Source organism: Sus scrofa, chromosome 2 (genome assembly GCF_054392235.1).
Source record: "Sus scrofa isolate SSC_HxYL_T2T_F1_AM1 chromosome 2, Sscrofa_HxYL_maternal_Yorkshire_Landrace_v2.0, whole genome shotgun sequence".
In the NCBI taxonomy this organism is placed as follows: Eukaryota; Metazoa; Chordata; class Mammalia; order Artiodactyla; family Suidae; genus Sus; species Sus scrofa.
In genome coordinates this window covers 5821675-5844572 of record NC_139384.1, presented here as the reverse complement: position 1 = coordinate 5844572, position 22898 = coordinate 5821675, and the positions used below count along the sequence as shown (strand labels likewise).

Here is a 22898-nt window from a genome sequence, read left to right as displayed (position 1 = left end):
CCACCCAAGGAAACAGAAAGACACTCGAGAAACTGGGAACAGGCGTTTCCTACAAGGAGGAGAGCTGAGATCCTGGAGGTTAGGATGGTAAGACCTTCGCATACTTTGCGAACCATGTGCTTGTATGAACTGATACAATTTTTTTTTTTTTTGACTTTTTGCCATTTCTTGGGCTAGGGGTCTAATCGGAGCTGTAGCCGCCAGCCTGCGCCAGAGCCACAGCAACTTGGGATCCGAGCCGCATCTGTGACCTACACCACAGCTCACAGCCAACACAGGATCCCTAACCCACTGGGCGAGGCCAGGGATCGAACCCGCAACCTCATGGTTCCTAGTTGGATTCGTGAACCACTGAGCCACAGCGGCAACTCCCGAACTGATACAAATTTAATGAAAAACTTTAGCTCTACCAACAGGCTGCTGGAACTGGAAGGAGGGACGAGCTGGACCCAACCTCTCCATTGGATGGAGGAAGGGCCAGATGCAGAACAGTTAGGTAGCTTGCCTAAAGTTACACAGCCAGGATTTAAACTCACATGGACTAACTCCAGAGCACTGCTCTTATATGCCATAAAGCCTCTGGGTCTGGGGCCCGAATTCGCCAATCAAGTGCAGTGTGCTAGATTGAGGTGGGGTGTTCCAAAGGGGATGGTTTGCATCTGTCTGACATTTCCCATTGCAAGGAACTCCAAGGGACGTCTCAGTTCGTCTGCAAATATGAGATTTGGGCTGTACTGTGCAGAGCTTGGAAGAAATGAGAATACTGGGCTTGGGGCTTCTTTTCTGAGAACTTCATGGTCAAAAGAAAGTGTTAGTTTCAGTCCCTTGGTGGTTGGAGGTACCGTTTTTCAGAACCCTGCACTCCCAGACAGCGTTTCTTTCAAAGCCGTCAAGAGGCCCCGGATGAGCTGCTGGGTGGATGGCGGTGAGGGCGGGTTCTGAGGGCACCTGGCCTGGTCAAAGGGCATTGGGAGTGTTCCCAGGGACTGGTAGAGACTGGCTGCTGAGCTTCCTGGACAGGGTGGGTGGGTGGGGGGCCCTCCTGGCCCGGACCAGGTGGCGGAGCCGCCGCCACTGCTGCAGCCAGTAGAGCATCTCCACTTTGTCCTGCTTCATCTTGTCCAGGTAGCGGCGCCCCTTGAAGGTCACTGGCTCGCCAAAGACTGACTCGATCTCCTCCAGGAGCGGAACCAAAGGAGCCTCCACTAGACGGAGCTTCCTGTGGAGATGGCTGCGGATCTGACTCTCCTCCAGGAAGCGACTCAGGCCCGTGGCAGTCTTTTGGAAGAAGCGGTTAGGGTCGGAGGCTTGTCGCTCAAACCACTCCAGTCTCCCGAGCAAGATCTCCCGCAGCTGAATGGGCTGCAAGGCCCGCTCCCAGGCACTCACCAGGGACGGCAGCTGCCTGAGACGGGCGTTGGAGCTGTACTTGACGGCCATGTCCAGCCGGTCCTTGTCGCGGACCTCAAGCATGGACCACAGCCGCTCCAGACGCTTCTGCAGGCTCAGGATCTTGTGAGAGTCTTCCAGCAGGTTGTTCTTCTTAGGTCCTAGCCTGTGCGCCAGCACCGTGTTCCAATCCCACTCTCCTGGCACAAAGTCTGGTTCGTCCTCTTCCAGCAAGGGAGGCGGGAGCTGGATCTTTAGGGTCTCTTGCACAGGGGTCACGGGCTCCGCAGGAACCTCCTCTTCATACATGTGGAAGATGACATGGAGGAAATCTGTCTCCTGGTTGGCGAGATACCTGAAGTAGTCGTCCACAGACAAAGCGGTTTTCCACCAGTTCATCCACAAGGCCCCGTGGGACCGCTTCTCCCAGCTCTTTCCTGCTTGCAGTGACAGGAGGGAGGCCATCTTATCCGGGGGGTGCTGTAAGGTGTTGGCTCCCTGGGGATAAAGCCCAGCCAGCTCGGTGTTGATGCTGCGACGCTGTTTTTCTTGATTTAGAAAGGCTGAGGACAGGAAGGCCGACCAGTCTTGAATGGCTGCAGGCTCCACCAGGGGCCCCTGGTCGAAAGAGAAGTGGTCTTTGGAGACACGGCTCATCAGCTCCTTGTAAATCTCCCTGATGCTACTGCCGACAGAGAGGTCCACATCCATTTCCTCGACAAGTCTGGGTTCCAGCTCGCCAGTCAAGTGGTTGTACAAGACTCCGGCCCCGTCAACGTGGAAGGAATCCACAAAGTTTCGCCCCGAGACCTGTACAGCGGCTGCCTGGACCACCTGATTTCTTAGCTTCAAAGTAACAGTCACCGGTTGTGCTTCAAGTGGAGGGGGCGTGGGGGGGCGCTGCCCAGCCGCTTCATTCTCCTCCAGACCCTTCAACATTCTCTGCAGCTCTTCCATGTGGTGTCCTGGGCGAGGGCGGTAGGTCAGGGCCCCCAGGAGCGGGGGCAGGCCTGAGTCCACCAGTGAGCAGCGGGTCCGATGCAATTCCATGTTCCTCATTATCTGCTTCAGGTCCTCAGCCACTGTGTCCCCTGCCAGCTCAGGTTTGCTCTCTGCAACCAGGACCAGCGGGGTTAAGGGTCGAGGAGAGGGCGGAGGAAGACCCAACTCATCTGCTAGCTTCCAGCCCTCACGTAGGGAGGGCAAGGACTGGCCCCTCTGGAGCTGGAAGGAGAGGGGCAAGTGGGAGGGGGCGGGAGTCCGGCTGGGGGGAGCCGCAGAGCACGCAGGCAGGGACGCAGGCTGTGGAGAACCCAAGTTGCTTTCTCTCTTCTTCTGCACGGAGGACAGCCAGCGGAGAGGCTTCCTCTTCTTCAGCTGGGGAATGGACTTCAGTTCCTTTACCGGATCCAGTTCAGGCTCACTGACAGACTCTCGCGGGCGGCTGAGCTGGATGAGATCGTTCAGGCTGAGGTTGAAATTCGGCACTTGGGCAAAGCTAGGGCTCTCATACCACGGGATAGGGCAGAGCCTGAAAGCCTCAGGGGAGCCGCCCGGGCGCAGCCTGGACCTGCGGGCTTGGGCCTGCTCTTCCTTCAACAGGGCGCGGAAGTCAGCGAGCAGCCCACGGTAGACGTCGGGGCTGGTGAGGAAGATTGTGCATTCCCTGGCGAGGCTGGCGGCCAACCGGGTGAGCGTGGCTGATTCAGTGAAGACACTTGCAGGTGTCGACAGCATCTTCTGAAGGTGCAGGGAGCGTACGAAGAGCAGCTCGCTGCTGAGCAGCACGTAGACCAGGAGCCGCTTCCGCAGCCTCTGATTGTCCAAGTGGCTCAGACCAGGTTCCGCGGGGGGCTCCTGCCAGCTGCATTTTAGCTCGTCCAGGATGACCTGGGTGAAACAGAGTCGTACCTTCGCAGGCGCGCGCGCCTCCAGCCCGCTGCTGGCCAGCCGCTCCGTTACCTGGCGGCAGAGGGACGCCACGGTCAGTCGGGAGACGGGCAGGGGCAGCAGCATGGGGACCTCCTTCGGGAGGCGCTTCTCAGACTCTGTGTGCGTCGCCCTGCGGGGGAAGAGCGACAGCGGACGCAGCAACTGGTGGTAAAACCTCTGGAGCTCTGGCTCCGGCTTATTGGGCTCCATCTCAGGGCTGGCATCCCGGGCCCGGCAGGCGGAGCTGGCGGTTGCTGAGGCAACGATGGCCCGGATGCCCAAGTGCGCCTGCGCGGCCCATGCCCGCCGCAGCCTGGTGGTGGGTGGGGAGGCGCGGTGCCTTGTTTGCGTGCGCACCAGGAGGCGGGGCGAGGAGCGTCTTCCCGGGCTCCGCCTCCCCGCGGCGCTGTTCTGGGTTGGTGCCTGCCGACCCGGACAGAACGGGTCCTTCGGCAGGTGCCTGGGTCCAGGATGGCATCGGACTCGAGGGACCGCGAGACTGCCTGCATGGTGAGGGTCGAGGCCTCGTGTGGGGACCTCGCAGAGCACAGAGCCTCGGCGTCTGGGGTGATCGTTAACTTGAGAATGGGGGAAGGAGCGGACGCCTGGGTTGGGGCCTGGGGCCCCAGCTCGAAACTGGAATGTGAGACCAACAGAGCCCTTGGCGTTAATGTTGGGGGGTGGGTGTTGGTCCTGAAATGATCGTGAGTGATAATGAAGGAGCTTGAGGAGGAATCACGTGGGGCGCCGTTACTCCAGGCCTTTGGGGGTGGTCATAGGGGAGATAGTGAAACAAAATCACGCAAGAAGGAATTTCCCAGCTCTTATCGACCCGTTCCTGCTACCTTTGCAGTTAGAGTTCGCGGTGCAGATGACCTGTCAGAGCTGTGTGGACGCGGTGAGCAGGAGCCTGCAAGGGGTGGCTGGTAAGAGCCAGATCCGAAAAACTTTTCTTCCAGTCTGGAGGCCTCTGGGAGGGACAGGAAGCTCTCTTAGACCAACCCTACTCCCATTTACAGATACAGAAATTGAAGCCTGGGGAGAGAGTGTTTTCAGAGAACCAGAGGCGGAGGCTGGAGTGCAGGGCTCAGGCTTGCCCAGCCAGATTCTTCTACTGCCTCTAATTGGCTGCCCCACTGGTGTCTTAAACCTCAGGTACCTGGAGAGTGAGGAGGTAGACAGAGCATAGCCCCCTGCAGGGGATGTTCCCTGGAAAACAGGCAGTTCTTGTTTGAGAAACAGCGTGATTTTTTTTTTTTTTTTCCTTTTGTGGGCTGCACCTGCGGCATATGGAGGTCCCCATGCAAGGGTAGGGGTCGAATTGGAGCTGTAGCCTACACCACAACCACAGCCATAGCAACACCAGATCTGCAACCTATACCACAGCCCATGACAACACTGGATCCTCAACCCACTGATCGAGGCCATGGATCGAACCTTTGTCCCTAAGGATGCCAGTCAGATTCGTTTCTGCTGAGTCACGACAGGAACTCCAACAGCGAGTTCTTGACAGAGTAAACAGCTGCCCTGGCCATGTTCCATTCCAGGTGGCTCTGATTCTTAAAAGCCAGCTAACTGGTCTGGTGTCTACTTGGCACAGTTGGAAAGATCTGTGAAGGCAGAGCCACCAGCATGGCCCTGGAAACTGCCTGCCTTTGATTCTCTTAAAGATTTATCCAGTCCTGGAGCTCCCATCGTGGCTCAGTGGTTAACGAATCCAACTAGGAACCATGAGGTTGTGGGTTCTGTCCCTGCCCTTGCTCAGTGGGTTAAGGATCCGGCGTTGCCGTGAGCTGTGGTGTAGGTCGCAGATGCGGCTCGGATCCGCGTTGCTGTGTCTCTGGTGTAGGCTGGCGGCTACAGCTCCGATTCGACCCCTAGCCTGGGAATCTCCATATGCCATGGGAGTGGCCCAAGAAATGGCAAAAATACAAAAAAAAAAAAAAAAGATTTATCTAGTCCTTCAGCAGGTATAGACCAGATACTGGGGGCTTCTAAGGGAGGAGGGTTGACAGGTGTTTCAGGCACAGCCCCTGCCCTCAGGGAAGATGAACACACAGGCTTTGTGCTGTGAAGAGCAGGAGATGAGATGTGATGGGCTCTGAGGACAGCGGTGGCACTTGGCTCTGTGCGAGGCGGCAGTGTGTCATCAGTATTAGGCGGCGTGTGCTCCAAAGTCAGACTGTTTTGGGTTCAAATCCCCTCTTTGCCACTTAATGGCACCAAGACCTCATGCATATGATTTTTTGTGCCTCTGTTTCTTCAGCGTTTAAGTGGGCAAAGTTGGAGTTCCATAGTGGCTCAGTGGTAATGAACCTGACTAGCATCCATGAGGATGCGGGTTCGATCCCTGGCCTCTCTCCGTGGGTTCAGGATCTGGCATCACTATGAGCTGTGTGGAGGTCTCAGACGCTGCTCCCCACGTTGCTGTGGCTGTGGTGTCGGCCAGCGGCTACAGGTCCGATTCGATCCCTAGTCTGGGAAGCTCTGTATGCACATGTGGCCCTAAAAAAACCACAAAAACCAGAGCCTGGGGCAGTTTTCTCAGCAGGTTTCCTAGGAACCAGGTAGACTTCTGGTGACTCTACATTTTGGGGCCTGGGTAACTGGAATCAGCTTGGCTTTCTCATGGGCTGACGGGGAAGTTGTAGTGTCCGGGGTGGGGTGGGGGGAGAGAGAGAAGGTGAGAGAGGAGGCGGGATAGAGTTAGATGGAGAGATAGGGATAGAGATAGAGAAAGAGATAGGGAGGAGATAGGGATGGAGGCGGGTTGATTTGCCTTCTCCGGGAGGCCGGGGCTTTGGGGACGAGGGCTCTGCTCTCCTCCTACGGGTAAGTGGGAGGACTTCCCAGCCCCAACGCTCCCTTCCTTGAGCCTTTATCACCCACCCTAGAACCATGCGGTTTTATCTTTTCTCCCTCTCTGGGCTCTGAACTAAACAGATACTGGCCTGGCCACACTCCACACCTGCCCAACCAAACGGCCGCTCACCTGGGGAGCCAGTCTTCCTGGTTCAGACTCATGTCAAGGGCTCAGGAAATGCAGCGTTAACAAGGAGCTGCTCACTGGAGCCTTCACACTTTAGCTGCAGAGAAGCAGCTCTTCTTAGGAGACCCCAGTGCAGAGCAGGAACCCACCTGTGCCAAAGCCAGTCCATCAGGAAGTCTTGGCTGCTGTGTCTTTTTCCCTGCTTTGGTCTTCACACCTATCCAAGCCACTTCACTTCTCCCATACCTAAGGAGAACCTCATCTCTGGGCTCCCTGTTGCCTCTGTTGCCCCCTCTAATAGCTTTTGCACATAAAAGCCAGAGCGATATTTAAAATCGTACATCAGATATTGTCACTGCCCTGCTTAAAGTCTTCTAAAAGTAGGAATGTTTAAGAGCTTCCCGTGGGTCAGGCACTGTTCTAGGCGCTCTACGTGAGATGCTCATTTAGGCCTTCCATAGCCCTCTGAAGTAGGTAGTATTGGTACCTCCATTTGCAGATGAAGAAACTGAAAAGAAAACTCGGAGTTCCCGTCGTGGCGCAGTGGTTAACAAATCCGACTAGGAGCCATGAGGTTGCGGGTTTGATCCCTGCCCTTGCTCAGCGGGTTAACGATCCAGCGTTGCCGTGAGCTGTGGTGTAGGTTGCAGACGCGGCTCGGATCCCGCGTTGCTGTGGCTCTGATGTAGGCCGGTGGCTACGGCTCCGACTGGACCCCTAGCCTGGAAACCTCCATATGCCACTGGAGCGGCCCAAGAAATAGCAAAAAAAGACAAAAAAAAAAAAAAAAAAGAAAAAGAAAATTCAACAGAGAGGTTGAGTAAGTTGTCTCAGACCGCACAGCTAGTGTGTGGCAGATTCAGGATTTCAACTCCGGAGCCCACACCCTCAACCGCTGTACTCTGTGGCCTCCCCTTGCATTAACATCAAATTCCCGGGATTCCCGGGTGGCCTAGCAGTTAAGGACTCGGCATTGTCACTGCAGTGGCTCGGGTTCAATCCCTGGCCTGGGAACTTTTGTATGCCACAGGCACAGCCAAAATAAATAAATAAATTCAGATTCTTTCCTGTTTCCTGCAGGACTGGGCTTGATTGGTCTCCGCTTACAACTTTATGTCTTCTTCTTCTTTTTTTTTGTCTTTTGTCTTTTTAGGGCTGCACCTGCGACATACGGAGGTTCCAGGCTAGGGGTTGAAGCAGGGCTACAGCTGCCGGCCTATGCCAGAGCCACAGCAACACCAGATCTGAGCTGTGTCTGTGACCTATACCACAGCTCATGACAATGCTGGATCCTGAACCCACTGAGCGAGACCAGGGATCAAACCCGCAACCTCATGGTTCCTAGTCAGGTTCGTTTCCGCTGTGCCACAACGGGAACTCCTTATTATTCTTTTTATTCCAGCTCCAGCCACTCTGTCCTTTCTCTTCTTAGAATGCAATAGATTAAAAAAGAAAAAAAGAAAAAAAAAAAAAACGCAATAGATGTTGTTTCTGCCTCCAGGTCTTTGCCCAAACTGTGCCTTCTGCTGGAATGCTCTTCCCTGGCTGCCTTTCGGCCTTTGCTTTAATGCTCAGAGGGACCTTCCTTGACCAGCTGGCCTCCTTGGCTCACGCCCTGTTGGTCCCTAAGACCCATTTCATTGACCACACTTTGCACTTTCCCACCCTCCCTCTGCGTGCACTGCTGTCTGTCTGCGTGCCTGCACTGGAGCCCAGGCTGCTTTATGGGGAAGCTGGCTTTCTCCTGCTGTATCCCCACTGCCTGGAACGGGGCGTGTGGCAGGTGCTTACTGTACATCTGTGACATGATTGAGGAGGCAAGTGAGTCCCTCATGCTGCATGCTTATTTGAGCCCTGGGAGCCTTAGACAATCAGTTTTCTGGGGCGCAGTCCTACTTCCTGTGGGGCAAGAGGACCAAGCCTTAGCTGTGGAGTTGGAAAGGCCTCTGAACTTTGTGATCTGAAGCCAGCTGTGTCACCCTCCAGCCTCATGTCCTCACCTGCCAGAGAAGGACAATATCACCATCTAGATGTGTGTGACGCTGAGCCCACAGCTCTGGGCATTCCCCAGAGGCTCAGGCCATCCTCCCTGCACCCCCTCGCATCCAGAGGCACCTTGGGTGGACTCGGGGCTCCAAGGCTGTGTGAAGCAACTGGCATTTGGGTTATTCGGAGGCTTTCCTTCTCACAGAATTGCCCTGTACTTGCAGGGGGGCGGGGGTGGGGGTGGAGGAGATGGGTTTACGGCTTCTGTCCCCTCCCCCAGCAGGATCACTGAGCAGTGTGGAGGCCAACCCGGAGGCCAGCCCGAGGGACCATCTGTAATCCCAGGCCTAACATTCAGGTCTCTTGGGTGCCGCCTCCTCCCAGGAGCACCTCCCCTTTTTGCCCGGAGCTGGAAGGAATCTGACAGCTGTGGTTCCTAGTGTGTACCTCAGGGACTCTTATTCCCTTCTCTGCCTGAGGGTTAATCCAAGCGGAGTCCGGGTTCTCCCCTAGCCTGTGAGCTCCCTGAGGAGCACCCCCCCCCCAGCCTGGAGGCAGGGAGCTGCTTCTCAGGGTGACCTGTGTTCAGCAGAAGTGCTCAGGTGAGTCCCGGTCCTGCAGGTTGCTGCAGTGTGACTTGAGCAAGCGGCTAATTCCTCTGTGCCTCAGTTTTCTCACCTGTAATGTGGGGATAACAGTGCCCAACTCACAAGGTTTCTTGAGTTAGCGCAGGTAAAGGAAGAAAAAGCTCACAGTGCCTGCTCCGTAAATGTTAGCTTTCATGACGATGGTGAGAGCCCCCTTTTGCATGTGCGCCAGCTTCATAGAGATATAATTCACGTCGTACAATCCATCCGTTAAAGTATACAATGCAGTGGCTTTCGTGATCTCATAGAGCTGTGTATCCCTTTCCACCATCAGTGTGACATCTGATCACCTCCTGAGCAAATTGCACCCTTCAGCTATCAGCCCCTTATTCCCCTATTCCTTAATCTATTGCCTAGCTCTATAGATTTACCGATTCTGGACATTGCATCCAGAACGAAGTCATCTAATATGTGGTCTTTGTGAGTGGCTTTCATTAGCATAATGTCTGCAAGTTTCATCCATGCTGTAGCATTATCACTGCTTCATTCCTTTTTATGGCTGAATACTATTTCACTGTATGGGTGCTCATTTTATTTATCCATTCATCAGTTGATGGACTTTGGGGTTGTTTTCATCTTTTGACTACCATGAATAATGTGGCCATTGATAGCCCACTTTTTTTTTTTTTTTTCTGGCCAAGCCCACGGCATGTGGAAATTCCCAGGCCAGAGATCAAACCCATGCCACAGCAACAACCTGAGCCATAGCTGTGACAATGCCGATGCTTTAATCCACTGCACCGCCAGGGATCTCCTGATAGCCCACTTCTATAAAAACATTTGAGGAGTTCCCGTCGTGGCGCAGTGGTTAACGAATCCGACTAGGAACCATGAGGTTGCGGGTTCGGTCCCTGCCCTTGCTCAGTGGGTTAACGATCCGGCGTTGCCGTGAGCTGTGGTGTAGGTTGCAGACGCGGCTCGGATCCCGCGTTGCTGTGGCTCTGGCGTAGGCCGGTGGCTACAGCTCCGATTCGACCCCTAGCCTGGGAACCTCCATATGCCACGGGAGCGGCCCAAGAAATAGCAACAATAACAACAACAAAAAAGACAAAAGACAAAAAAAAAAAAATTTGAATTTAATTTTTTTTTTTCCTTTTTTGGGCTGCACCTGCAGCCTATGTAAGTTCCTGGGCTAGGGGTTGAACCAGAGCTGCAGCTGCTGGCCTACGCCACAGCCAGAGCAACGTCAGATCTGAGCCACATCTGTGAACGACCCACAGTTTGTGCAACACTGGATTCTTAATTCACTGAGCAAGGCCAGGGATGGAACCCGCATCCTCTGGGATAGTATGTTGGGTTCTTCATCCACTCAGCTACAATGGGAACTCCTATAAAAAACATTTTTAAAAGAATTAATCTATATTTCAAAAGTTATAAATAATGCCTGGCATGTAATAAGGACTCACCAATCCCCAGGGGCGAGGCGGCGTTATCCCCAGTTTATTTATAAAGAAACGGGTCAAGTGCCATATACAGCTAGAAGGCGGCTTCAGAACTTGCTTCGGGCCACAGGTGCTGCCCTCTGCCCCCTCTCTTCTCCCAGGTATCCAGAGTGTGGAGGTACAGTTGGAGAACCAGATGGTCCTGGTACAGACCACCCTGCCCAGCCAGGTGGTGCAGGCCCTTCTAGAAGACACTGGGCGGCAGGCAGTGCTCAAAGGCATGGGCAGTGGCCGTTGGCGTGAGTACACTGTGGCCTTGGCCTTGGCCTCTCTGGGAAGGAAGTGGCCTGGGTGTGATGCAGATCTAACCCTAGGATTTGGGGGCTTTGGCTTGGGGTCGGTTTGGGGACCATGTGTAAGTTAGGTGGGGCTCCCCGTGCCCTTTCCAAGCAGATGAAGGGGTGGGGCTGGGTGAGGTGGTGAGCCCTGGTGTCTGATACCCCACAGAGAATCTGGAGGCCGCGGTGGCCATTCTGGGGGGCTCTGGCCCTGTGCAGGGGGTAGTGCGCTTCCTACAGCTGACCCCTGAACGCTGCCTCATTGAGGGGACCATTGATGGCCTGAAGCCTGGGCTGCACGGACTCCACGTCCATCAGTTCGGGGACCTCACAAGGAACTGCAACAGGCAAGTCCTCTGTCACCTCCTGATAGCATCATCCTCGCCCCAGTGGTGCACCCACTGTGCGCAGGGGGCTGTCCTCAGCCCTGTACACACTCTCACATCTGGCCCTCTCATGTACCCTCAGGGGCTGATACAAAGGCCCAGTCTACAGATGAGAAAACTGAGGCTCCAAGAGGTTAAATGGCTGGTTAAAAGGCCCTGGAGCATGTACATGGTAGAGTGGGGATTTGAACGAGAATCAGACCTTGACACTCCTGCTCGTAGCTGCCTTACTGCCTCCAAGGTGGCAGGTGACTCCTGGACAGAGCGGGGTCAGATCTCCATGTCCCAGTGTGTGTCACCCTGTCATGCAATGAATTGTTTACTCATCTCTGTCTCCCTTGGAAGCTTATTGAGGGCCAGGTCCCATAACCAATTCTTAGTGCCCTCAAACCAGAGCCTGGCACAGAATGGGCCTGTTTGTTGAATGAACGGATGGATGAATGAATGAATGGAGCAAATGTAGCTCAAATAAGAGTTTGGATCACCTGGCCCGTGAGCCGTTGTTTCACTGCGCACGTGCTGTCTTTTCTTCTTAGCTGTGGGGACCACTTTAACCCTGATGGGATGTCTCACGGGGGCCCCCAGGACTCTGACCGGGTAAGTGTTGGTCTGGGTGAGCCTTGGGCTGAGAGGGGACCCAGGGTCTCAGAGGCAGGGCAGGCAGCTCTTGGGTCCCGAGAATGCAATTCCTTTTTGGTGGGTCTGTTTCCCTCACTTTATTTTGTTCACTTTAGGAACATTTATTGACATTTTCTGTGTTCAAGGCCTGCCCCTTAAGACTCACGGTCTGGGGAGTTCCTGTTGTGGCTCAGTGGGTTAAGAACCCAACATAGTGTCTGCGAGGATGCGGGTCCAATCCCTGGCCTCGCTCAGTGGGTTAAGGATCTGGTGTTGCCGTGGTGAGCTGCGGTGTAGGTCTCAGATGTGGTTTGGGTCTGGTGTTGCTGGGGCCATGGCATAGGCTGGTAGCTGGAGCTCCAATTCAACCCCCAGTCCGGGAACTTCCATATGCCGCAGGTGCAGCCTTGAAAAAAAATAAATAAATAAAGACTCCCAGTTAGGTGAGAGAGGCGACGGAGAATTTGCTGGTTGCAGTGCAGGGAGGCCCTGGGGGCCCAGAGCAAGCACCTGATGCAGCCCGAGGGGCACGGCAGGGGGAGAAAGCTTCCTGGAGAAGGTGATAGTGGGGAAGTTAAACATTTTGCCTAAACTGAAAAAGGCCATCCTGGAGTCCTGTGTGGCTGAGCAGATTAAGTATCCGGCATTGTCACTGCAATGGCTCGGGTCCCTGCTGTGGCATGGACCCAGGAACTTCCAAATGCCTTGGGTGCAGCCAAAAAAAAAAAAAAAAAAGGCCAGCCCTGGGAGTTCCCTGGTGGTCTGGTTGTTAGGATTTGGCACTTTCACCACTGCAGCCTAGGCAGTCCCTGGCCTAGGAACTAAGATCCCCCACGTGAAGCCACTGCACACTGCAGACACACACACACACACACACACACACACACACACACACACCCATCCCTGAAGCTGCAGCTCCTGACCCTGGAGTCATTTCACACCAGAAGATTGTTTCCCCATCGGCCGAGTCGCGTGCCGCCTTGATGATTTTTGCCTTCTCTGAGTACTGCTTGTTCTCTTAGTTACTCAGTGTTGTGTTTTGTTTGTTTTGTTTTCTTTTTGCTTTCAGGGCTACACTTGCAGCACCTGGAGGTTCCCAGGCTAGGGGTCGAATCGGACCTGTAGCCGCCGGCCTATGCCACAGCCACAGCAATGCGGGATCCCAAGCCGTATCTGTGACCTACCCCACAGCTCACGGCAACACCGGATCCTTAAACTACTGAGCGAGGCCAGGGGTCGAACCCGTGTCATCATGGATGCTAGTCAGATTCATTTCCGCTGAGCCATGACAGGAACTCCCTAGATTTATTTCTAACAAGAAACTCAGTATTGCAACAGAGAACAGAAAACCACTGCTTCTAGCCATAAGCGGAGAATCCTTGTAAAAATAAATCATTGTAGGAGTTCCCTCGTGCTCCTCAATGTAGGAGCAGGTTAAGGATCTGGTTTTATCACTGCAGGGGCTCTAGTCTCTAGTCGTTGCTGGTAAGGGTTCAATCCCTGGCCCAGGAACTTAAGCAGCCAAAAAAAAAAAAAAAAAAACCACCCAAAACAAGGACCTGCTAGGAACTGCAGCCTGCTATATTATCTTTGCTAGTGATTAGCAAATGTTAGAGAGGCATTAAAGATGTCTCAATGTCACCCTGAAACTGTCCTAGATGACCTCCTGGAGGACATTGTCACTGCAATGGCTCGGGTCCCGCCTCGCTCAGGGATGTGTGTGGTGCTTCCTGACGCCGCCGTGTCACACACACCTGATTCTGTCCCCGCCTCGTGTTCCCTGTCATGGAGATTCGGCACCAGGGCAGACAAACGAGAGCAGGATATGTGTTTCTTTCTTTTTTTTTCTGGGTGTCAGTGTTTATTCTTTCACCCCTACTCCCTTCCGAGTCTCTTCTTATTTTTTTTTTTATAATGATTTTTATTTTGTCTATTATAGTTGGTTTATGGTGTTCTGTCAGTTTTCTACTGTACAGCAGAGTGACCTAGTCACACACACACACACACACTCACACTTTTTCTCACATTATCCTCCATCGTGCTCCATCACAAGTCGCTAGATATAGTTCCCAGTGGTATATAGCAGGATTGCATTGTGATGTGTTTCTTAATTCATGTAACTGATTTTTTTTAAACTTTTGATAGCTCTGTCACATTTCTTTTTTTTTTTCTTTTCCTTTTTTCTTTTCTTTTTTAATATAGGTGCACCTGCAGCATATGGGAGTTTCTGGGCTAGAGGTCAAATCAGAGCTGCAGCTGCAGGCCTGTGCCATAGCCACAGCATCCACAACCTACACTGCAGCTTGCGGCAATGCCAGATCCTTAACCCTCTGAGCAAGGCCAGGGATTGAACCCGCATCCTCATGCTGGTTGGGTTCTTAACCCACGGAGCCACAATGGGAACTCCTCCATCATGTTTCTAATGGTCAAAAGTTTTTACTTACTCCTCACCTCCATCCCCTGACCCTCGAGAGCTGGGGAGGCCTTTCTGTTGGGTCCATCTTGCAGCGCCGTGCTTGCATTTGTGTGTCAGTTACCTCTAAATAAGAATCAGATGACTCCAAACTTTGGGGTTTAAAACAACAAGGATTTGTCATATCATTTTCGTTGGGGCAGTTTTCAGGGCAAAGCTTAGCTGGGGGCCCCTGGATGAGAGTCTCTCAAGGCTCAATGTGGGGAGGACCCACTTCCACGCCCATGCACGTTGCTCTTGGCAGGCCTCCTAAATCTGGCTGTTGGCCAGAGACCTCTGTCCTTTGCCACGTGGGCCTCTCCCTAGAGCAGCGCACAGCCCAGCAGCTGGCTTCCCGCAGGGCAAGTGAGTGAGAGAAAGGACATCCAAGTCTGAAGCCACCCTTTTTTTTTTTTTGGCTACACCTGAAGCATGTGAAAGTTCCCAGGCCAGGGATTGAATCCGTGCCAACCCAAGCCACTGCGGTGACAATGCTGGGTCCTTAACCCACTGCGCCACCAGGGAACTCCCTGAAGTCACACTATCTTGTAAGCTAATCTTGGTGGTGGTGCCAGGTCCGGCCCACACTAAGTGGTGGAGTGTCATGGTGTGAACCCAGGGGGTGCATCTTAGAAGCTGTCTTCCTCCTTGAGCCTTGAAAGGTGCTGAGCAGGCAGGTGGAGAGGGCAGAGTGGGAACAGAGGCTCAGCAGAGGGTGCTCCAGAGACAGAGCCCTGGGGGCCTGAACCGGCAAGAAGGAGGTCTGGGAACAGGCAGCCCTGGGCCTCTTAGGAAGTGGAGCTTCTGAAGTGCAAGAGGCCACCTTGCCACCTATCCCTTGGCTTGGGCCCCTCTCTGTTGGACCCAAGCCCTTGATTTGGATGGAGGAAGACTTGAGCCAGAGCTGTGTGTCCAGGCCGCCAGGATGACCGACACATTCCTTTTGGATTTCTGCCTCTGGTTTTGCCCAGACGGAAGTGAATTCAGTGTGGGAGCTCACATCCAAGCCTGGCTGTCCCTTTGCACATCTCCTAACTGGATTCTAAGCTTCCATCCCCTCTCTCCCCTAGTCCCTCCAATACACTGTACTGGAGGAACTGCTCCTTGTCATGCCCCTGCCTGAAAGCTTCTTGGCCCCCCAGTGCCCGAGGGTACAGACCCTGCAATGGCTGCTTGGTGTGACATTCAGTGTCACCTGGCCCAGTTCTTCCCACCCGTGGGCAGGTGAGGGACTAGAAAGGCTGCCCCTCCCGACCCCCTGCCACCCCAGGTTACTCCTCTGAGCCACACACGAGGCCACTCACTCCCTCTGCCCAGTCCTGGAAATACCTCCCTTTCCTTTTTTTTTTTTTTTTTTTTTTTCCTTTTTTCAGCCGCACCCGTGGCATTTTGAAGTTCTGGGGATTAAATCTGAGCTGCACCTGTAACCGACACCACAGCTGCAGCCACACTGGATCCTTAACCCACTGCGCCGGGCTGGGGATTGAACCAGCAATACTGCAGAGACAAGTCAGACCATTAACCTGCTGCGCCACAGTGGGAACTAGCCTCCCCTCCCTTTATCTTTCTCCCGCAAAAGGCCCAACACCAGGCATCACACAAAGTGCCAGGTGTAAGCAGCAGATGTCCCTCAGGAGAACAAGATAAAGCGGAGTGGCTCGGGAGTTCCTGTCATGGCTCAACAGATTGAGAACCCTGCTAGTATCCATGAGGACACAGGTTCGATCCCTGGCTTCACTCAGTGGGTTAAGGATACAGGGTTTCTGCAGGCTGTGGTGTAGGTTGCAGATGTGGTTCAGATCTGGTGTTGCTGTGCCTGTGACTGTGGCGTAGGCCGGCAGCTGCAGCTCCAATTCGACCCTTCTTCTGGGAACTTCTATATGCCATGGGTGCAGCCCTAAAAAGAGGGAAAAAGAAAAAGAGTGGCTTTTCTTGCAGCTTGTTGTCAGCCCCATCACGTGGTGACATGTTTTGTGACGGTGCTTTGCAGCAAAGCCATGTGTACCAGCCCACACTGGCATAGGCTCTTACCTCTGCCCAAAGTGTCAGGTTGGGGACAGTTTATTTACACAGCGAGATGTGGGTCTCCATGACTCATTGGTAGGGTCTTATCGGCAGAAAACCCACTCGCTATTGTGCTAACCCTGTGCTTTGTAATCAGTGGTCTGTCCCAGGTCTGGCTCCCCACTGTCTCTGACCCCCTCGAGGGTGGTTAACCATATATCGTGCATATGCCTGCCCCCCACCCCACCTGGCAGAGGGCGTCTGATGCAGGAGGTGCCCTGTAGCTGCCTTAGGACATTTTTATTACCTTCAAGAGAGAAGGTGGGCAGAGCCGGGTCTTAGAGGCAGGAGATGCCCTTTGCCCCTTGTGTTTCTTCTCTCTATTCCCGGAGGCCAGCAGCAGGGAAAGGTCAGCTGTCTCTGAGGGTAGGAAGCCAAGCTTGGCCACCTCAGGCCCAAGGAAACTGTAAGCGGCCAGGGGCTCACAGAGGCAGTGGGAGGCTGGAGAACTGGGCTTGGAAAGAAGCAGGAACGAGGCTAGATCCTAGTCTGGCATGCACCCTGGCTGCCGCCTTGTAGGAGAAGCAGCCTGGTCAGGTGGGCACAGCTTCCTAGGAAGGGGCTCACAGCTATTTTCCATGTCATTCCACCCAGAATTTTAGTTCTAGGCAGGGAGAGTCCAGTTGCCTTCCTTGTGGCCTGAGCTGTGCCTTTATCCTACCTGGCTGTCCCCACGGGATGCTGGTACTTTGGGGAAGGGGAATCAGATTCTGGGAAGCCAAAAGGTAGCAGCTGTACCCCGGCCCCCCCCCCCGGCCCTGTCTCACTGCAGCACCGCGGGGACCTAGGGAATGTCTGTGCTGATGCTGATGGCCGGGCTGTCTTCAGGATGGAGGATGAGCTGCTGAAGGTGAGGTGGGAAAGAAGGTGGGGACCTTTCCTAACAGGTCCACTGTCTGAGGCCGTTATCTCCCCTCAAAGGTGTGGGATGTGATTGGCCGAAGCCTGGTCATCGATGAGGGAGAAGACGACCTGGGCCGGGGTGGCCATCCCTTATCCAAGATCACCGGGAACTCGGGAGAGAGGTGAGCGCTCTGCCCACCGGCAGTGCACGCGGAGACCGGGAGGGGCCAGGCAGGTGCTCACCTGCACCGCGTGCTCTTCCGCAGGTTGGCCTGTGGCATCATCGCTCGCTCCGCAGGCCTCTTCCAGAACCCCAAGCAGATCTGCTCCTGCGACGGCCTCACCATCTGGGAGGAGCGAAGCCGGCCCATCGCTGGCGAGGGCCGGAAGGAACCAGCCCAGCCCCCCTCCCACCTCTGAGCACAGCCTGTCACTCTCTCTGTCCACCCTGCCGAGCGCTGTCCACTTCCAGAGAGAGGCCCTGCTCGCCCAGTGCCAGGAGACCTAGTGTGCAGGAGGTGGCCTTGATCTTCCCTTGGCAAATTAAAGTATTATTTTCATATAGAACTGTGTGTTCTGTCTGTGCTCTCGTGTCCTTTAATCAGCTTCGTGAGCGCAGTCCCTCTGCCTCTGCTCTCCTGTCTAGGGCCAGTGCTTGGCTTTGGAGGCGAACGAAACTAGCTTCAAATTCACCCAGCTCTCGAGGGCCACATGCTTCTCAGGGTCACATTGCAGGGCCATAGCAGACATCTCTCTCTTTGTGGCCTGTCCCCTTTCCTTCATCATGTCCAGTTGGGACCAAAATGGACACCAGAGCCATGCAGGGCCTTGCTTTCCTGGAGAAATCAAAGCAGATGCAGCTTTAGTTTCTCCGTGAGGTTGGATCTGGAACATGGAAATATGGGAACTGTGGGTGGCCCTCTTCTCCCTGCCTTATGGACTGAATGTCAGAAAAAGCCAGTCTGCTGAGGAGCAGGAATGAGGCAAACCCACAGAGAGAACCTAGGAGTTGCTGGAGGAGTTTCCGGGTTGCTTAGTGGGCTAAGGACCCAGCATTGTCAAACCATTGCTGTGGTTCAGGTCGCTGCTGCAGAGCAAGGTCCGTCCCTGGCCCTGGGAAATTCTGCATACTGCAGGCACAGCCAAAAAAAAAAGTTGTTGGAGAATTCCAGTTGCTCCAGGGCCCACGCTCCCGGCCTTTCCTGAGGCCAGCTACCTCCTGACCTGGGAGTCAAGAGACAGCCCTGTATTGCCCCACCACCTGCCCAAAGCATCATCTCCCACTGTAAAAAAAAAAAAGAAAAAAAAAATCTATCTGGCTTGGGTTGATTTCTTTACTCACAAGTAAAAGACTCTTAATTGAATAAATCAAGTGCTTGGCAGAGGGCCTGGCACGTGGTAAGTCAAGGGAGGCAGTAGCTGTGCTTCTGAGGCCAAATGGGGCCCCTGGAGGCAGACCCAGCCAAGCTCCCTTCTCACAGGGGTGGCTGGTATCCAAGGACCAGTGGGGGGAGGGGGCGCTGGGAATTCTAGGGCTCCCCGCTCATCTGTTTTGCCCCCCTCCCCCCACTGGACTGTGTCAAGCTTGTTCATCCATGACAAAGCTGCTTTTGTGACATGGTGGGCTGGCACAGTACAAACTTTGCCCCTTACGCTGCCTGCTTGGAACCAGGTGGGTGGTTTTATAGTCAGATGGCCTTGGCTCGTGCACCTGGCCCGGCTCCCGTTCCCCAGGCCCTGCCTGTTTCCCCCTCAAGATGCTGGCTCTGCCTCTAGTCCTGCTCTTTCTTGCCAAACCTACACTGGTTGCGTTCCAGCTCCCCCTGATTCCTGGGGAACCAAGTCCTTTCAAGCCCCGGGCCCCAGCTGTGCTTCTCCATCTCAGGATCATTGCAGGAACTCCTCCTGGACTCTGCCCTCAGCCAACCCCTGACCTCTCAATTTTCACTCTGGAATTATAGCTGGATTTAACCCTTTTGTGGCTAAATGCTCACCCTCCCCTACCAGTCTGCTTTTACTCCTAAGGGATCAACATCTCCATTAGCTTTTCTCTTTTCGAAACCCTCAGTGTGTGTTTTTCCAACTTGATTTGTTAAAAATCTTTTTTATTTTTTAATTAAAGTGTAGTTGACTTATAGTGTTGTGCCGATTTCTGCTGTACAGCCAACTTCGTTTTAAAATCGCAGAACAGGAGTCCTCACTGTGGCACAATGGGATTGGCGGCATCTCTGGAGCGCCGGGACACAGGTTCAATCCCCGGCCCGACACAGTGGGTTAAGGATCCGATGTTGCCACAGCTGCAGTGGAGGTCATAAATGTGGCTCAGATCTGATCCCTGGCCCTGGAATTCCATACACTGCAGGTCAAAAAATAAAAATAAAATGAAGTTGCAGCAGAAGAGGAGTTCTCCTGTGGCACAGCAGGTTAAGGATCCTGTAGTTGTCACTGCAGCCGCTTGGGTAGTTGCTGGGGTGCAGGTTCAGTCCCTGGCTTGGGAACGTCCACATGCTGCAGGTGCAGCCATAATGAAAAAATAAAATAAATTAAATTGCAGAACACTGTTCACATATCTTGATGCCCCATCTGTAAAGCAGAAGCAGAACTACAGCCAAAGATGCTTAACCCTAAGGGCTTCCTGAGAGCCCTGGGGCTCCAGGGAGAATAGTTGGAAAACTTTTGCCAAATTTAGGCCTTTTCTGTTTGTTTGTTTTGTTTTTTAGGGTTGAACGAGGCATATGGAGGTTCCCAGGCTAGGGGTCGAATTGGAGATACAGCTGCCAGCTTACGCCACAGCCGCAGCCACAGCATCACGGGATATGAGCCCTGTCTGCAACCTACACCACAGCTCATGGCAACAGTGGATCCTTAACCCACCGAGCGAGGCCAGGGATCCAACCCACGTTCTCATGGATACTGGTCGGATTCGTTTCCATTGCGCCACAACGGGAACTCCCACGTTTAAGCATTTTTGTGTTACTTGTAAACTTCTGCCCTGTGCACAAACCATCTGTACTATCATTTACCAGATACTGTTCCTCAAACTAATTTACTTTTTTTGTGTGTGGCAGTGTGCAGCAACTCGATGTGAAAATCTCGGCTCCCAGATCAGGGACTGAACCTGAGCTACAGCAGTAAAACCTCCATGTCCTAACCACTAGGCCACCAGGGAACTCCTTTAAATTCCTTTTTTTTTTTTTAAACAACTGAGTATCAATTTATTAAAAGTGGGACTTAAACATCTGCGATGGTGACTTCAGCCTCGACTCCTGGTTCAGTTCTGACGGACGGGATCTGCTCAACAGCCTTAGAAGGACTGGGCAGGTCCATGCGTCGCCTGTGGATCCTCATCTGAAAACGACCCCAAGTCTTGGACCCTTCACCACAAGGTGTTCTCCTTGTCGTTATTCTCAGAGTCTTGGCAGGTCCTTTCACTTTGAGATTCTTTTCCTTTGCGCCTCTGATCAGGTCAGCGCACACCTGCTCCAAAGATCTCATGTTGGGTCTGGCGACGGTGATTCTAATCCCGTGAATCGTAACCTCTGGGTCCATGGGAGTCTTTTGGTGTCTTTAAAGGCCATGGCTGCGGTGCAGCTCCCTGACCAACTCGTTCCTCTGAGACAGTGAGGCAGGAGCAGGAGCCGACAGCGGCCGGGGCTCCGCTGCAGTGATGACTGCGTTTAAGCTTACTTAAAAAGGAAAATTTAATCACATTAGCTAGCACCTATATAATGAGGATTAAGTGCCAGGCCCTATTCTGAACATCTCACATGCGGCAATCCACTTCGTCCACGTGATAGTACGACAAGGTAGGGTCTGTTATGATCCTATGTTACGAGGAGGAAAGTGAAGCACAGCATGGTTATGTAACTCGCCCAAGATCACACAGCTAATGACGTGGCCGAGTCTAGATTCAGACCAGGGTGTCTGGCTCTAGGTCTATATTGGTTCTCATTGTAAAGCATGAAAAGCAAGAGTCGTTTGTCATTAATAGAATTACACAAGCAAAAGAACATACATAGCAGTTGAAAAATTTCTGGTGTTCCCCAGTGGTGCAGGGAGTTAAGGATCCACGGTGTTATCACCGCCGTGGGGCAGGTTGGGCAGGTTCGATCCCCTGGCCTGGGAACTGGCACATGCTGAAGGTACAGCCAAACAAACAAACAAACAAACAAACAAACAAACCTGTTCCTCCATGAATTGCTCAAAGGTATAGGGAACTCCTACGGTCTTTGCATTGCACTTTGGGGGACCCAGACTTTTGCCTCCTGTTCTCTCAGCTGCCACTTAATTTCTTTCCTCTCCAACCGCTTTCTCAGTGGCGCCTGACCCCAGCCTCACAACCCACATCCTGGGACCTCCTGTCTCTTCTGACCTCGTCTCCCTGAGTCTTCCCTTCTGGCATTCCATTCTCAGCTCTGCCTGGGCTTCCACATTGTGGGTTTGTAGAGCTGCGGACAGCTAAAGAAACTTCCTGGGAGCTCCCGTGGTGGCTCAGCGGGTTAACAACCTGATGTACTGTCCTTGAGGATTTGGGTTCAATATCTGGCCTCACTCGGTGGGTTAAGGATTTGGTGTTGCTACAAGCTTCGGGGTAGGTCACATATCTGGCTCAGATTCCGAGTTGCCGTGTCTGGGGCGTAGGCCAGCAGCTGTAACTCAGATTCGACCCCTAGCCTGGGAACTTTCATATGCTGCATGTTTGGCCATAAAAAGAAGAAAAAAAGGGAGTTCCCGTCGTGGTGCAGAGGAAATGAATCCGACTAGGAGCCATGAGGTTGCGGGTTCGATCCCTGGCCTTGCTCAGTGGGTTAAGGATCTGGTAGATGTAGGCCAGCAGCTGTAGCTGCGATTAGACCCCTAGCCTGGGAACCTCCATATGCCATGGTTGTGGCCCTCAAAAAAAAAAAAAAAAAAAAAAGAAAGGCCACAAAAAGACAAATAATAAAATAATAAAGGGATGAATTTTGTAGTATATGAATTGTCTCAATATTTAAAAAAAAAATCACTTACATAGAAAACACAGGAGAGACTTCACCATACTCCTCCTCCAGCTCCGCCTAATGTTCACAGTTTATATATAAGTATAGTGCAAAGTTATCAAAACCAGTTAATTAAGGAGTTCCCTTCATGGCTCAGTGGTTAACGAAAACAAGCATCCATGAGGATGCGTGTTCAATCCCTGGCCTCGCTCAGTGGGTTCAGGATCTGGCCTTGACTTAAGCTGTGTGTGTAGGTAGCAGACACGGCTCAGATCCCGAGTTGCTGTGGCTGTGGTGTAGGCCGGCGGCTATAGCTCTGATTCAACCCCTACCCTGGGAACCTCCATATGCTGCAGGTGTGGCCCTAAAAAGACCAAAAAAAACCCCAAACAAACAGTTAATTAATACTGAGGCAGTACTAGTAACTAAGCTACAGACTGTATTCAAATTTTGCCAACTTTTCCACTAAGGATTGCTTTCTGTTTCGGGATCTAATCCTAAATGGCACATTGCTTTAGCCACCACATCTCCCTGGTGGCCTCCGGCTGGTCCTTCTCTTCTTGTCTTCCCTTCCTTGTCTTGACACTTCGGATGAGTACTGGTCGGATACTTTGTAGAATGTCCTTCAGGTTGAGTTTGCCTGGGTGTCCCTGTGATTAGGCTGAGGCTATGTATGTTTGGCTTGAATACCACAGAAGAGAAGCTGGGCCCTCTCAGTCCATGGCGTTGACGTATCTTACTCGTGGTGTGATGTACTGTGCTCAGCTGGTTAGGTGTTTTCTGAGTTTCTCCACGGTAACCTCAGGACTTTTCGCTTTGCAAACAGTTATCCTGTGGGGAGCTACTTGGAAACGATTGGAAGGTCCTGTTTCTCGTCAAAATTTGCCCACTGA

The 22898-nt window shown here is 53.1% G+C and overlaps 2 protein-coding genes and 1 pseudogene across 4 annotated transcripts; 1 reads left to right on the top strand and 2 right to left on the bottom strand.

The window, feature by feature from the left end:
• Positions 1-369: 369 nt before the first annotated feature.
• Positions 370-3557, bottom strand: CCDC87 (coiled-coil domain containing 87). Its single transcript, XM_003480670.5, has one exon. It carries the CDS (start codon positions 3529-3531, stop codon positions 958-960), a length of 2574 nt encoding a protein of 857 aa, XP_003480718.3. The 5' UTR covers positions 3532-3557; the 3' UTR covers positions 370-957.
• A 172-nt stretch (positions 3558-3729) lies between these two features.
• CCS (copper chaperone for superoxide dismutase) lies at positions 3730-17590 on the top strand. 3 transcript variants are annotated; one of them, XR_014836518.1, is made up of 9 exons: positions 3730-3831; positions 4175-4247; positions 10487-10624; positions 10833-11010; positions 11586-11646; positions 15699-15838; positions 16956-17033; positions 17105-17208; positions 17293-17590. XR_014836518.1 is itself a non-coding variant. In NM_001001866.1 (8 exon segments), coding segments are annotated over 8 exon segments (825 nt in total). In that variant the 5' UTR covers positions 3790-3792; the 3' UTR covers positions 17447-17588.
• A 2667-nt stretch (positions 17591-20257) lies between these two features.
• Positions 20258-20604, bottom strand: LOC100739273 (small ribosomal subunit protein uS10 pseudogene; annotated as a pseudogene).
• Positions 20605-22898: the final 2294 nt, after the last annotated feature.